The sequence below is a fragment of the Mustela nigripes genome, chromosome 7 (assembly GCF_022355385.1).
Source record: "Mustela nigripes isolate SB6536 chromosome 7, MUSNIG.SB6536, whole genome shotgun sequence".
Taxonomy (NCBI): domain Eukaryota; kingdom Metazoa; phylum Chordata; class Mammalia; order Carnivora; family Mustelidae; genus Mustela; species Mustela nigripes.
Genome location: NC_081563.1, coordinates 141,217 through 156,370, shown reverse-complemented (window position 1 = coordinate 156,370; position 15,154 = coordinate 141,217). Strand labels below are relative to the sequence as shown.

At 53.1% G+C, this 15,154-nt stretch overlaps 1 protein-coding gene across 7 annotated transcripts in view; it reads left to right on the top strand.

Moving 5' to 3' along the window:
* Positions 1-437: 437 nt before the first annotated feature.
* Positions 438-15,154, top strand: part of SH3YL1 (SH3 and SYLF domain containing 1) — a 33,982-nt gene continuing 19,265 nt past the window's right edge. For all 7 annotated transcript variants that reach the window (XR_009405241.1, XM_059405050.1, XM_059405049.1 and 4 more), the window contains exons 1-2: positions 438-530; positions 14,492-14,602. Coding sequence is in view for 6 of the 7 variants with exons in the window: in XM_059405050.1 (XP_059261033.1) it covers position 530; positions 14,492-14,602 (112 nt within the window). In the remaining variant the exon portion in view is untranslated. The remainder of the gene's footprint in view (positions 531-14,491; positions 14,603-15,154) is intronic.

The following is a 15,154-nucleotide window of genomic DNA, read 5'->3' as shown; positions in this document are numbered from 1 at the left end:
GGGTCGGAGGTGGGAAGAGGGGCGGGAGTGGGGGTGGGAGAGGGAGGTTCTTCGAGGAGACGATCGGCCAGGGGGCGGGGCCGTGAGTTACCTGAAAGGGGGCGGGCCCAGTGGGGGTTGGACTCGGGTCGCCTGAGGGCGGGGGAGGGCGCCCGGAGCCCGCCGTGGGGGTGCGCGGGGCGGGTGACCCATCCCCGAGGGCGGGGTCCCGGGCGGGTGCCCGAGTGTCAGGACTGGCCCCCGTCGCCCCGCACCGCGAGCCGGGGGTGAGCGGAGCGCGCCCGCGCCCCGAGAGCCCCGCCGGCCCCCCTGCCCGCAGCGGTCCGCTCGGGGCGGCGTCGGCCCGGCTGGGCCCAGTTCCGGGACGCGCGCTCAGGGCGGGACGGCGTCGCCTCACCCGCCCCCTCACCTGCCCAGGTGCGCCCCGCCCGCGCCGCCCTGCCCCGGGGGGCGGGCCCAGCGCGCAGCCCTTCCTGTCGGCGGCGGTTGTGCGCGGTCGGGGCGCCGAGGGCACCTGCTCGGGGTTGCCAGTGAGTACGGGTGTGGGCGAGGCCGGCGGCCCCCCAGACTGGGGTGGCCCCTTCCCCCTGAGCCGGGCCGCGGGGTCCCCCCGGACTGGGGTCGCCCCTTCCCCCTGAGCCGGGCCGCGGGGTCTCCCCGGACTGGGGTCGCCCCTTCCCCGTGAGCCGGGCCGCTGGGTCTCCCCGGACTGGGGTCGCCCCTTCCCCGTGAGCCGAGCCGCGGGGCCGGCGGTCGGCGCGGGAGGGCGGGGGCCGGGGTGCGTCTGGGACGCGCGTCCGCTCGCCGGTCGCCCCGGACCGGAGTGACCGGCCCCCGCCCCGGACGCGGCCGCTGCGGCTCACGGACTTGAGACTCGCTCGTGACCGTCGAGGTCCGAGACCGTGTTTCCCCGTCGGTTTCGGGAAGGGACGCGGCGAGGCGGGCGCGCCGGACCGCGGGCGGGGACCGGCCAGGCTGGGGTGGGGCCCTGGGAGTGGACAGCCTCCGGGGGCACAAGGGGCGGGCGGGGTGGCCGCTCGGCGCCCGGGACGGCGGGGCTGTCGCGGCTGCGGCGGCTTCTCCGCGCTGGACCGCGCGACGGGCGCGCGGGGCCGGGGGTGGCGGCCAGGACAGGAGGCGCACCTGCGGCCGCGGGCGTTTCCCTTCGTTTCCACACGCGTGTCCGCGCCGTCCAGCCGCCGCCGGGCTGCGAGGGGAAGGAGGACCCGGCCCGGCCCCTGCGCCCGCGAGTCCGAGTCTGAGGGGCCCGGGACGATCTGGCGGGAGGGGACGGGGTTTCCGGGTTTTCTTCCGCCTCCGGGACACGCGTGTCCTGCGTTCTCGTCGTCGGGGCTGTGGTCGTGGCCCGGGGCCCCCGATGAGCGCGGAGGTCAGTTAGGTCAGCGCCCTCCAGACGAAGCCGGTGGCCTGGAGCCTCCGTCCCTGGGGAGCTGCGCGGGATGTGAGGGCAGCCGGGTGTCCGCGGCTCCCGTCGGGCCGCCTTGTTTACCCCGGGAACCGGCTGTGGGGTTCGCGAGTGTGAGCAGACTCCGTCCGAGAAAGCCCTCACCCTCACCCTCGTCTTGTGCGACACTCGGAAGCGCGTCGGTCCCTGCGGGTCCGGAGCCGTCCGGTGCCCACGTTCGCTGAAGACCGCGCGCCGGGGACGCTGGTGCGGTCCGGCGGCTCCGGTCTTAGACGTCCTCGACCCGCTGCCTTGTCGGCCAGTGTGTCAGGGTAGGACACGGTCCTGCGCGATTTAAAACCGAAGCACACGTTCTGTTTTTGGGAGAAGAGCCCATTGCTTGTACCTGCGGGTCAGACGTGCATGGGTTCCGGCCGTGAGCCAGGGTCGCTCCTCAGTTTGAGAAGATGAAGCGGGTGTAAATCGAGGGTCTCCACGCTGAAAGCTACGTCCTCTCCGCCCCATCTGCGCCTGGGGCCGGGGGGAGGACAGAATCGCAGGGCGCACTAATGTTTGGGGTTCAAACAGCCAAAAGTATGGACACACAAAAGTATGGACACTTTAAAGTAAGGACCAGGAAGGCTGCGGATGTGACCGGAGAGACTGGATTTGGTTTCTGGAACTGACCAGTCCCGTCCCCTAGAGTCAAAGGAAGTCGTTTAACCAAGGCCACAGAGAGCTCAGAATCGGCTTGAGAAACAGTGTCCCTCTGTCGGGCAGTGGCAGGGGCACTCAGGACGGTAATGTTGTAACAAGGCTTCTGAGCGAAGGGCCATACACCAGAGCCTTCTTGAAAATTTCGTACATGTATGAAGTTTCCTTTGACTAAAATTTAATCTAATTGTTCTCTCTATTTCCTTAGCAGCATTCTAGTTCCTTTGATTTTGGTTAGGGTTTTATCAATTCAGTGAATTAACCTTTATTTCATGTAAGTTATAAGGCTTAATATTTTGGTCAATAATTAATGGGCATTTGGAAAACCATTTCTAAACTTTGAACTTTTTTCTGTAGGTGCCTCTCTCATAGCATTGTTGGTACTTGTTGATATGAAGGAAAATCTGGGGAGCCCTGGCCTTGAGAAGTGGGTGCAGGGTGCATAACCGAGGTCAGTTTCTCTCCCTAGGTGGCAAGTTGGCCCCAGCAACCCAGCACCTAGTTTACTGCCTATGATTAATATGTAAATCATTTCCCTAGCTTAAGCTCCTTTCAAGCTTTTCAGGTTTCCAAAGTAAAAATTTTCTTCCCAGTATTTTAGAAACTTAATTTAAAATAAAATTGTCTTATTAAGGACATTTTCAGATGTTTTAATCAATTTTTTAAAAAGATTTTATTTATTTATTTGACAGAGATCACAAGTAGGCAGAGAGACAGGCAGAGAGAGAGGAGGAAGCAGGCTCCCTGCTGAGCAGAGAGCCCGATGCGGGGCTCCATCCCTGGACCCTGAGATCATGACCCGAGCTGAAGGCAGAGGCTTAACTCATTGAGCCACCCAGGCACCCTGTTTTAATCACTTTTTAAAGAAAATTTTAAGCTAACTTTCTTAGCTCAAGGTTTGGCAATCATTCACTCTCAGGAGGAAACTTGGATATTCTTAGAGAGTTGGCTTCACCTTGGGATTCCGAGACTCAAAACTTTTATGAATGTTCAGATGCTAACTATGATTTAAAAGTTAAAAGGCCTATTTAGTAATGACCTGTATTTTCATAACTTCAGGGTCAGAGTGATGCCTCTGGAGCAGACGGTGCTGTCTGTATCCCTTATGGTGCAGGAGAGAAGTGGGTGGGCCATGATTTGATGCTGAGGACAGGAAACGGAGGGCCATGTCTAAATTGTTATTGCTATTTGCTGACTCTGACAGAGAAATTCACTGTAGTAGCTACGACCAGGCAATTTAATAAAGTCTGTGCTAAAGCAAAGTATCTGGAGTCTCGTGTAGTCCAGCTGAACCTGAAGGCATCCTGGCCGTGACTGGGCTGCTGAACCCCCAGTGTACAGGGCTTAGAGACCCACTCTGTGGTGTGCAGGCCCTGCAGGCGAGATCTGAATTCCCAAGTCCCATAGCCCCCTTTCCATGTTTACAAAAAAGGCTTCGACCTTTCTCCACAGCAGGATGTTTGCAAGAGCAGCTCTCAGCTGTGGAATTTGCTTACTTGACTGGCTCAGTTCTGCTTGCTTGATAGGGTTCACAGCAGAAAGTCTTCGGGGATAAGATTTATGTACTATTTACCAAGTTTTAGTTGCTTGTGTCAGAAAATCTGATCCAAGTTGGCTTTAGCAGAAAGGGAAGCCGTGCTGGGCCAAGTGACTGGGCAGTTCCGCGCTGCAGTGGATTTAGCTGTTCCCTAGTCCTGGGCTCCAGCCGGGCCAGCAGAGCCCCACTCTCTCCGTAGCTCTGGGGCAGGGCCCTTCTGCATGGCTGTGCTCTCAGGCTCTCCCCTTGTGGTGACAAAGTCTTGGAGCAAGTCCAAAGGGACGTGCCTGGAAGAGAGGAATTCCAGCAGCTCTGCACAAGCCTTTGCTGAGATGCCGATGGTTCAGCTTTGGTTTGAAGCTCTGCTGTGGCCCAAGATTTATTCTGATTTGCACACTTGGGTCACCTGCTCCATTCCAGAGATGGCGTCCGTGAAAGAGGCGACCTGTGCTGGTTCTGAAATGAGACGGAGGCCTTCAGGAGGAGCAGGAACACATTTCTGCCCCAGTCTGCTAATCCGGTTCAGGACATTGTCGTGGGCGCCCAGACACATGCACAAGGCGCTGCAGGGCACAGATCAGTCAACCTCCTGCTTCTGGCCCGTGAGGCTTGTAGTTTAGTGGTACGAAAAGAAAAAGTTGGGAGCACAAGGGAAGTAGGAAGAGAAGCTAGTGGGGCGTGTGAGCTTCAAATCACAAACTCAAGTGCTGAAAATATGAAAACGTGTCTTGAGCCCTGGTTTTCTGTCCGGTTTGTGTGTCTGCCTTCTCCCTGGAGGAAGTCGTGTTTCAGGCCAACGCCAGGCCTGGGCTAGCACTGTCCACTCAGATTTGCTTTGGATCCTCAAGTGCTACTGACCCTGGGGACGCTGCCGAGCTGCCCCTTGCTGTATGCGCAAGGCTCTGACAGTCCTGGCCAAGAGGAGAGTGCAGTGTCCTCCTGCGGGCAGGACTGCTGGCTCTCCCATGCCTCCTGGGCGGCAGGAGCTTCATGGGGTGAGCCCTGTTGGCCCTGGGCATGCAGGGGCTACAGTCCTGGTCCCATGGCCATCAGACCCCCTTGGGTCTCCTTCCCCATTCTCTTCCTCCCTTTCTTTAGAGGATGTGGGAAGGGCTCCTTGAAGGCACTGCACATGGACCTGTCCCTTTCTTCCCTCTGGCCCTCCTCTCTCATGAGGTTGGGGAAATATAACATCTGAGAGACAGAGAAATGTTCTATTACTCAGCACATTTTTTTTTCTAAATCCATTGGATTTTGTATGTATGTGAACTCCATCTAGTCCTCACAGGGATTTGACCTCTAATTTCCAAAAGCTGCATGTGTCGGGTGTCGGTGTCCAGCCTCGGCAGGTCCAGGTGTCCCGAGGGAGGGGCAGTGTCGGCAAGAGGAACGAGAGGCCAGACAGTGAGTTCTGGTCAGTGGTCAGGCACCTCCGGCTTATTGCCGCTCAGTGAGCGTCTTATGTAGGCAGCTTACTTGGGGCAGGGGGTTACCTTCATGCAAAGGACATCAGAGGACTCAAGCACTCATCAGACAATTTCTCTTTGTTCAGCACATGTCATTAAGTTAAGCTATAGTGGGTACAGGCTGGCGTCAGGGATAGGAGACAGGGTCTTGCTTCTTGAGTAATCATGTCCCTCAGAAAGCCATGGGAGGTAGCACAAATATGTGCTTTTTGGTAACTTATTCTGGGGTCTCCAGGAAAACAGGGTATAGGTTAATGGCAAACGAGAAGCTATCTGGAGAAGCTAAGTATATAGGAGAGAAGAAGGGCGAAAAGGCTTTCCCTTTGCAGCAGGCAGGGGGTGTATCAGTGGCTCGGCTGTGAAGGCCTTGGACAGACATCAGCCCAGGGAGGAAACATCTATCACAGTGCGCACCTAAAGTTCTGCAGTGTCCGAGGTGCAGAATAATTCTTCTCAAGGCTGCTCCGGCCTGCAAGCCTGAGAGATGTTTGTGGTCGATCAGCAAGGGGCTCTTTGAGAGAGACCCCAGGATGAGAGGAAAAGGCCAGAGACTATCAGGCCGTGCTTATCTGCCAGGCGATCCAGCCCTGGGCAAGATTAGGCCTGCATCAGTTCAAACCCGAAGCTAGTGGGGCAATGCCCTCGACCAGGCCTTCTGGCTCCCAAGTCGGCCGCTTTACCGTGTGTCATGATGGCGTATGCTAGAGATGCCACAGGTAGTGAGATTGTCAGAGTACTTAACCCTCGTGCTTGCCTTGTGGCGGAAGAGACGTACAAGAAAGACTATGATAGGCAGACGGATGAGAGGGTGGACAGACAGATACGTAGATACAGACAGACAGGAGTCCCTGGTTGGCAGATGTGACAGATACAGGTGCAGACAGATGTGTGCGGTTGACCTACAGCGTAAGGATATAGGCTGTGGTGCAGACTAAAGATGATGGGAAAACTCGGAGGTAAGCAATGGGGTGCCATTCTCTGAGCTGTTACTTAAATGGAACATTTCTGTGGAGAAGTGACCATAGGGGTTCAGGACGAGGAACCAAGAAACCAGGCAGGAGGCTTGGGGTAGCCGCCCGAGAACTGGTCACCTTTGGGCCAGGCTGGTGGTGAAGAGGAGGAGAAGGGTGGAGGCCGGGGGCCGGGGGACCTGGCGAGACTGAGGAGGAGGCCCGGCCCCTGGCTCTTCACGCTTTCCTGCGGGTGCATCAAGGCTGTGCCAGCAGCCATGGTGGCTGCCGGGTCCTTGTGAGAACCCAGAAACCAGACCCAGGGGCAGGTTTGTCCCTGGGCTCCTCAGGTCCCTGCCTGGTTGGTGGGGGCCCCAGTGGAGAAGCTCTGCAGCCCCGGGAGGGACAGCCCCGGGGGCAGCCGGAGACGGAAGGCTGCCTCGTCGACCCACCGCCGCGTCCCTGCTCAGACGGCCCGTCGCCGCACTCAGCCCCGGCAGGAGCTCCGCGATCCCAGGGCTGTGCGGGATGGTTTCACTTAGAAGCAGCGTTTTAAGTTGGTCTTGACAAATGAGTTACATCTCAAGAGGCCAGAGGTTGCCCATGGTTTTCCTTAAAGGACCGGATAGTACGTATATTAGGGTAAGCAAAATTTGAGGTTATATGTAGACACTTCCACAACAAGACAGAAAACAATGACCAGTTTTTTTAGTTGATAAAAAGTGAAGTACAGTGATTGAGCAATTTTCTTTGTAATGCAAGTCTTGTGAGGAGTCAGATGTGATTATGTGGAGAACATGTTGCTACTTGAGGTTCAAAGTTAACGTTCCTTCTCATCAAAGTAAATCACGCATGTTCAGCCAGAACTGATCTCACCGGTTACATCCATGAGGATGTGTTTTCACACAAAATATTATTATCCTTTTGATTTAATTTGTTTAGCTGGTAAAATGTAAGAGTCTTCTTACCTCCCTGCCCACAGGTGAATAGATGGTAGCTGGACTTGGCCCAGGGCTACCGCTGGCCGACCTCGAGGGGGTCCCCTTTCCCACTTCCTGCCCCTCAGCTCCCAGGGTGCCCTTCAGTGTGGGCTCCGGGATCAGCAGCAGCAGCCCTTAGAGGATGACTCCTTTCAGGCAGGCACAGGGACGACCTTCCCCAGTCGTGGCCGTGGGAGGGACATCACCAGAGACGGAAAAGGTCAGCTGTGTGGCGAGAGGACGCCGGTAGAGCCACCCAGCCGCAGGCCCAGGAGAGGCCCCTGTACTCAGAAACCAGAACTCACAGCTCCTGCCGGCGCCCAGACACCAACCACAGGCCCGTGCCAGGGGCTGCGGACGGCCTGCCCCCCCCCGAAGGTGGCCCACCAGCCCCAGAGCAGGTCCAGTCTGGGAGAACGTGGCCGTCCTCCCCAAGGAGTGTGCACCTCCCCCAAACCCGTCCTGGCTGAGCGCTCCCTCAGCCCTGGGCGCATCCAGGGCGAGTCACTCTCACCGCCGACCGCCCTCGCAACCTGCTGCTCCCATTCTTCCTCCCGGCTCACCCCGGGCTGAGCTCTGGCTCTGGAGGGCAGGGGGGTTGCCGCGGAGCTCAGGCGCCCGAGGACAGCACGGAGTAGGGCCCTAGAGCTGCCCGTCGCTTTCGGGGCACACTGAGAGGCGTTGGTGTGGAGAAAGTGCATCTTGTTACGTTTTACGTTTAATAGGCAAAGCTGCTGCTTGGCTCCTCTTAGAAGGACGTGCACTAGTGTGTGAGGAAACCCCGTAACCGAGCACGTTAGCGGAGGCCGGATCGTGCTCGGTGTCGGTGGTCACGTTCCCGCCTCTCCAGACCAGTGAGCGGACAGCACGGATGCAGGACAAGCCAAATGAAGTCCAGAATGAAAGTCGCAGGTTCTTCCCCACCATCTTTCTTCTTCGGAGAGCACAAGTGATGTTGGAAACGTGGTGATCGGGGTGATATTAGCTGCGGTAAGAAGCCTCCAGATCTCAGTCACTTAGCCCAGCAAGAGCCTCTCCTTCAGGGACCGCCGTCCAGTGTGCGCATTGGGTCCGGGCTGCTCTCCCCAGGCACTGACCCGGGGACATTCTGTCCATCCCCCTTGGGGCTGTGACAGCGACAGGAGAGAGAGGGTGGAGAGAAGCGCCGCGGGGACACAAGGACCCACGTGGGCAGGCGGCCGGCCAGCCCAGCCACACAGCCTGCGACACGGAACCTCTGGGCGCCGCTGGCCCGTCCCGTGAAAGGTGCGCTGCGCTGCCCGGTCTCCGGCAGCACAGGAGTGAGGAACTCAGACACCCGTCTGTTATGCTGCGAGGGACAGTGGGGCGTGTAACTTAGGGGCAGGCGGCTCTGTGGTAGTTCTCCAGTTCCATCTCCCGACTCACACCCCGTCTCCTCCTCAGCCACCAAGAGGGAGACGAAGCCACTGCTGTCACTGTGCGTGCTCACCTCGTGGCTTTTAACTCCTATCCGCTGGCCCCTTCCTGTGCAGGAGATGTGGAAAACTGGAGGCTGGAAACGCCCCTTGCCGTATATGTATTTTCTAGGTCACGGGGAATACATGAAACAATTGTGTGTCATTCGTGTGCCAGCTGGAGTCAGGGCTAAAAACTACCTCCATAAAATGGACTTTAAAGGAATTTTTCTAGTTTGTATTTTTTCTGAGACCCTCTAAATCCAAACTGTATAATCAAAGCATTAATAATAGGACAGATTTAAAGATTGCTAGTAAGTTGACATAATTTTGACGGCTGTCTGAAGATTGCTTCCCTGTGCTTCTGAAGATTCTTCTGTGTTCATTTCTGTGCTTAGAAGGAGCCATTGCCAATAAAAGGAGCCGTCCCAAAAGACTATCAGCTTTCAGTATCTCAGTACCGTCCTGAAGATGGGATAGTTTTATTTCTAAATAAGTACATGACTGAGAAGATGAGGAGTAACTCTCTGTGAGCTCCTAAAAGTTCAGATTCCAGAACTGTCCGTGTCATCCAAATGCAAACCACAGCAAAGAAGTGTTTAGTGTACAGCTTCCCTCCCAGGCTCCCCTTAGAATTCTGCTCAGGCCTGTTGGCCTGTGTGTGCGGGGCCGGGGTGGGGTGGGGTCTCTGTGTGTGCACAGGAGTGTGTCAACGGGAAGCGCACAGTTTCTGCTTTTCCATGCCTCTTCATGCAACGAATGCTGTGGCCCTGCGAGGTCAGATTCGAAATGATAGACAACTTATGGGGTCATTACCTGTAATAGAAATGTTTACAGCAGGGTCATAAGGTGCCTCTAATATAGCAAATATTTAATTACATAATATTCCGCTTCTGCCGACCAGTCTTCATTATACAATATCTCAGACCCACAAGAGACTATCGAGGACAGCATAACCGACGTGCACGGCCCACTACACAGGGAAGGGAGGAAGATGCGAGCCCTCCAGACGCCTTCCCCAGGACCACCCACCCCCGGATCCAATAGCATTATACTTCGATTATACATATGTATATTGTATACATAAGTTTTACACACAAATATATGTATTTTGCTATAAATTCTGTATTTTGTACAAAACATATTTTTGCTCGTGCCTCAAAACGTTGCCGTGGACGTCACGATGCCCCGTGTGTCTTCGTGCAGCCGTTTTGCTTCTGTTGTTCCCATGTTCCCTCCGGCGTGTGTCTGCCAGTTGGTCGGTATCTATGGAGCATGGGCTTGAGGCCACACCGGACCGTGTTGATCAGCCTCTTCTTGAGGGAAATCGTCCTTCCTCGAATGTGTGTGTTTCTACGTGTTCTTCTTCGTTTGCTAGGGGAGCCCTGCCTCAGCGACCCCTCTGCACACGTGGTGCTGGTTCCGTGCGCTGCACACTGGCGGGAACTGATCTGCTCTGTGCAGGGCCAACCCCCTCCTAGGCCTGCGGGGCCCCTTCGCCTGGGCTCTCGGGCATGCGGGGCCCAGAGGTGCTCCACGGCCACTGTGCTCCCTCCTCTGTGCCCCACAAGAGATGTGTGTCCACATCTCTGATTCAGGTCCACCCACCCGGGTAGCCTAGGAGGAGCGCCCCTTGGGACCTTCGTTACATCTGCAAAGACCCTTTTTCCGCACAAGGTCCCATTCTCGGGGTTCAGGTGGACACGAATTTGGGGGCCAGCATTCAACTCACCACAGCCTCAGTGAGCACACCTGGGGACCTGTACTGGCGACTTCAGCGGGGAGCGAAGTACGCGGGTTGTAGGGACGGCCCCGCCTGCCGTCCTCCCTGGGGTCCTCCTACTCCTGTCACGACCACACACGCACCGGCAGACCGTCCCGCGCCTGCCGGCCCGGGGACTGAGCACTGGTGACTCACGATGGCCTTACGGGGCACGTCCAGCTTTTCAGGTGGTTGCTGGCCTCAGAGTTTCCCTCTTCTGTGAATCAGCTGATCGAATACTGTGCCCAGTTTTCCGTTGTACTATGTGTGTTTTTACTGAATTTTAAAGATCTCTGTGCATTCTGAACCCTAGATAGCTGCCCTTTATTCATATGACAGATATCTTCCGACCTCTCCCTTGTATTTTATTTTCAAATGTATGTTGACACACTTTTTCTTGACTTTACTGTAGCTGAATATATCTGTAGTTTCCTATTATAGTTGTGCATTGTTTAGGGCAACCCTTCATTGCACAGAAAATAAAGATATTTTCGGTTACTTTTATTCTAAAAGTATTAAACTTTGCCTTTAGTATTAAGGCAATCATGTATTGAATTTTTTTGTATGATGTGATATTATAATATAAATTTATTTTGTTTTTATTTGAATGACCATTTGTTCCAGAATAATTTATTAAACTACCACATCATCTCTGTCATATATTTTTAAGTATGTGAGTAAATATATGAATATATTTTCCTTGCTTTTGTCAAGAAGGTGACACTTTTAAGTGCTGTGGATTATTCAGTAAGTTGTGTTGTGTATGTAAAAAATATGAGGTTCTTCCTATCCTATGCCAATGAAAGTTTGAGATGGACCAAATATTTAATGTAAAATAGAAGCTTGGGTAGAGAACGTGGAATATTGGCTGTATCAGTTTTGGTTTTGTTTTTATTTTTAATCAAGGCCTTTAGTCACAGTAGTAGAAAGAAGAAAACAGTAGAAAACCCAGAGAAATATTGCCATATAAATTAAAAACAAATGCTGAAAACTCTAAATATTTTTTTTTTTTAAAAGCAAGTTGAGACATAGACTTACAACATGATTAAAATTATGGGCAAAAGGAGTATGGAACCAGAAAAAGTCACAGTATATGAACAGAAAATATGTGAAACAGGAAATATAATCAAACAAAAGGAAAATTTGCTAGTATTCAGGTAAATTCAAATAAAATTTGTCATCCTGTTTTTCTGATGTACAGACTTTGCCTTTCCCAGTGTCAGCCGTAACAGTGGAGTTTTTTATGGTGCTACTCAGTGGGGTGTCAGCCAGTTAAACTTGGGTAGTATTTTGGGGGGACAGTTCGGCAGTTTAATAAACAGCTAACGGATCTTGAGTCTCTCTGATTGCTCAGTTCCAGCATTTAGGGCCCTATCTGAAGACAGTCGCCAGCGAACGGCTCTATCTACAGAAGCTGGAAGTGGAAATAGGGCACACGTTCAGCAGCAGGGGTCAATGAGCGTCGGGCAGACAGTAGTGCGGTGGGTGCCCAGAGTCGGAGGGGCCGTTTCCCTCTGTGTTTGCATGTGTGTACGGTTCCCTTTTGGTTCACAGTATGCTTATGCCATAAGTTCTGATCATTTAAAAATATAGACTTTTTTTGGTCATACCTAGGCCTTTTGTACTATGAATTTGAAAAGTAATTCTCATGTAATTTCTGGTTCTTTCATGGTTTGATTTTGGGCATTTCAAGTCATTGATGAATTTGGAGTTTACAGCGGTCTGCTATATGAGGCAGTGGATGAATTTCCCCAGAGATCACCAGTTATTGTGTAATACAGCTTTTCTGCAATGATTTAAGGTGCTGTCTTTATTATGTAGTAAATTATTTTATATGTTCGAGTCAGTTTCTGAATTTTCTGTTTTGTAAAACTGGGTTTCCCGCCTCTTTTTGCCTCTACGGTACAATACGCAGGCATCACCGTACGTTGCAGCTTCTGGCAGAACTTGTCCCCCTCATTCTTCTTTTACATACTTTTTCTCTATATTCTCTTGCTTGTTTGTTTTTCCATATGAACTTGGGAATCATTTCGTTTAGTTAGAGACACTTGTAAAACTTAGAAGAGAAGGTGAACTTGATTTCATGAAGACAGAAGTAGAAAAACCATCATAAGGGGCAGCTGGGTGGCTCAGTCCGTTAAGCGTCTGAGTTTGACTCAGGTCGTGATCCCAGGGTCCTGGCCTCGAGCCCCACTCGGGCTTCCTGCTCGGCAGCAAGTCTGCTTCGCACTGTCCGCACCCCTGCTTATGCTCCCTCTGTCGAGTGAATGGATCTTTAAAAAAAAAAATCTTAAAAATCTTTTTTTTTTTTTTAAAGATTTATTTATTTATTTATTTGAGAGCGAGACAGAGAGCATGAGCCAGGAGAAGGTCAGAGAGAGAAGCAGACTCCCCGTGGAGCTGGGAGCTCGATGTGGGACTCGATCCCGGGACTCCAGGATCATGACCTGAGCCAAAGGCAGTCGTCCAACCAACTGAGCCACCCAGGCGTCCCAAAAATCTTAAAAACCTTAAAAAAAAAAAAAAAAAAAGAAGAAACATCATAAGAAAATTCAAAAGAGAAATGGCAAACAGCAAATCAATATTTGTGACTTATTGTCTAGAAAAAGATTAATTTCCTTACTTTACAAATGAATACGAAACAGAACAGCGTTAAGAGACTTGACGGGACGCAAAGAGACTTCCCGTTACTCGGCCAGTAAAAGCTGGGGGGTTCGTGGCAGAGAAACGCCCTGCCACTTTCTGTGAACCCTCGAAACTGGGCAAAAGAGAGCGGGTGTGTGCTTGCACCCGTGGGGTACCCGGTGAGCGTGCCTGGGACCTCGGAGGAGGCCGGAGCCAGGAGGCCGCCTCTTTTCCTGCCCGAAGGCACCTTCCCCGGCTGCTGGGCCAGGATGTGCTCTGGGGCCCGGGCTGCGCTGTGTGAGACACTCGCAGGCCCAGGGGGGCCAGGGCGAGGGCGAGCTCCAGCACTCTGCGAGGGGACCCCACAAATCCCTGTGAGTGCCGTGGAGCCAAGAGCCACCACCGAGGAGCCAGGATGTGACCAGTTTTCAGTTCGGCGCTGGAGGGGCCGCAGCTCCGGCACGGGGTGGCGGGGGTGAGCACGTGAAGCCCCAGGACACTGAGAGCCCGGAGGGCCGCACCTGGCTGCAGGGCTCCGTCCCCAGCACGCGACAGGCGCCCCGGCTCCCGCAAACGCAGGCCTTGGGAAGACTGAGCTGACGCAGGGCTCCTGGCCCTGCCTGCTGCCAAGGGCATCGGCCCCAGAGACGGCGACAGAGTCTGGACCCAACATGCAGCGTATTCACCGGGTCCAGCAACCATCTGGTTTTGCCAGAAGTGGGCAGAAACCGGAAAAGCTAACCCATAACGAGGAGAAAGATCTGTCAAAAGCAGACCCTGAAAAGCCAGAGATGATGCGATCATCAGGATAAAAACACCCTTTAAATGTGCTCGAGCATTTAAGGGACGACCAGCATCTATTGAGAACAGAAACGGAGAGAACCGAAGCAGGTGAACTTCGGAGCTGAAAACCTTGTCTTTGCAATAAAAAAGGCATTTGATGGCTTGAGCCACAGACTCGACATCTGCGCCTCGTGGGCTCCTTGGCTCTTCAGATCGCTTTTCCTGTGAGAAGGGCGATCTGTCCCACAGACTTCGGGTCTGGGAGGGTTGTCTGTGCATTTTTGGGGACAAACACTGCTTGCGTGACTTGAGGACACCCAGGCAGGCCTGAAAGCTGGGGCTGTGCAAACACAGGAGTGGTCGCTCACTTCCCAAGTCTCAGAATTTTATTCACAAGGAGAATCTATGCAGATAGTTCAGTATTCTGACAAAAACATCCAGATAAATATTGTATTTTTTATTACACACAGTTGTAAGTTACATCTTTTGTTAATTCTTCAGATTTTAATGTCTTTTAACTAGTATTGAGGTGAGCTAAGAATTACAGAGAGCAGACACGTAATTAGGAGATTGGACCAGACTTTGTTTAAGATCTTTTAGAATCCCAGGATTTTATAATTTCTGGGGTTTTGAGAATGTAGGGTTTCCCAATCTCAGAGTGAATTGATGTTATCAGGAAAACAGAGATGAGACAATAATTTGAGGGTCTTCAGGTCACTTATTTTGTCTAGAAGGATGGAATCGGTCAATGCTCAGAAAAACTGAAACCATAATACATATCTAACTCCGTTTACTAGATTTTTTCATTAAAATCTCCTTTTTTAATCTTTCAGTGAATAATCCTATACCTTCCAATTTGAAATCGGAAGCAAAAAAGGCTGCTAAAATTCTGAGAGAATTCACGGAAATAACCTCCAGAAACGGACCTGATAAGATCATTCCTGGTAAATAAAATATGTGCCTCTCGTTTCTCTGGGTTGCGTGCGTTAGTTGCTGGGTGCACTCAGATGGAGGCCCCAGGGGCAGCAGGCCCGCAGAGCACTGCTTTCCTCCTGGTGGTCTGCCGGCTGGGCTCCTGGGGCACCCCCGCTCCCCCGTAGAGACCCCTTCCGGCCTCCTCCTAGTTGTGTCCAGTTGGGCTTCCCCAAACTCCCCTGTCATCGTCGTTGGTTTCTGAAGCCTTTGCAAGCTTATCTTGCAGAATCACTAGCCAATCTCAGAAACCAATTTTAACTTTGGGTTTTCTTTTTTTGAGGTCAGGTATTTATGTTTTGTAGGGGTTGGGGAAGACATGAGTCAATCATTCCTAACCCAGCTGTGCATGAGATTCTTTGGATCATGAAAATAACAGCACCTCTACCAGCACCCCCCCCCCCCAAATCTGCCCCATACACCCTGGGAGCAGAGCGGCCTGGGCAGGACTGTGGCAGAAGCAGGAGGCCAGAGGCTAGGATGGGCTTTGGGGAACCAGCTGCTCCCAGTTACTCCTACTGTTC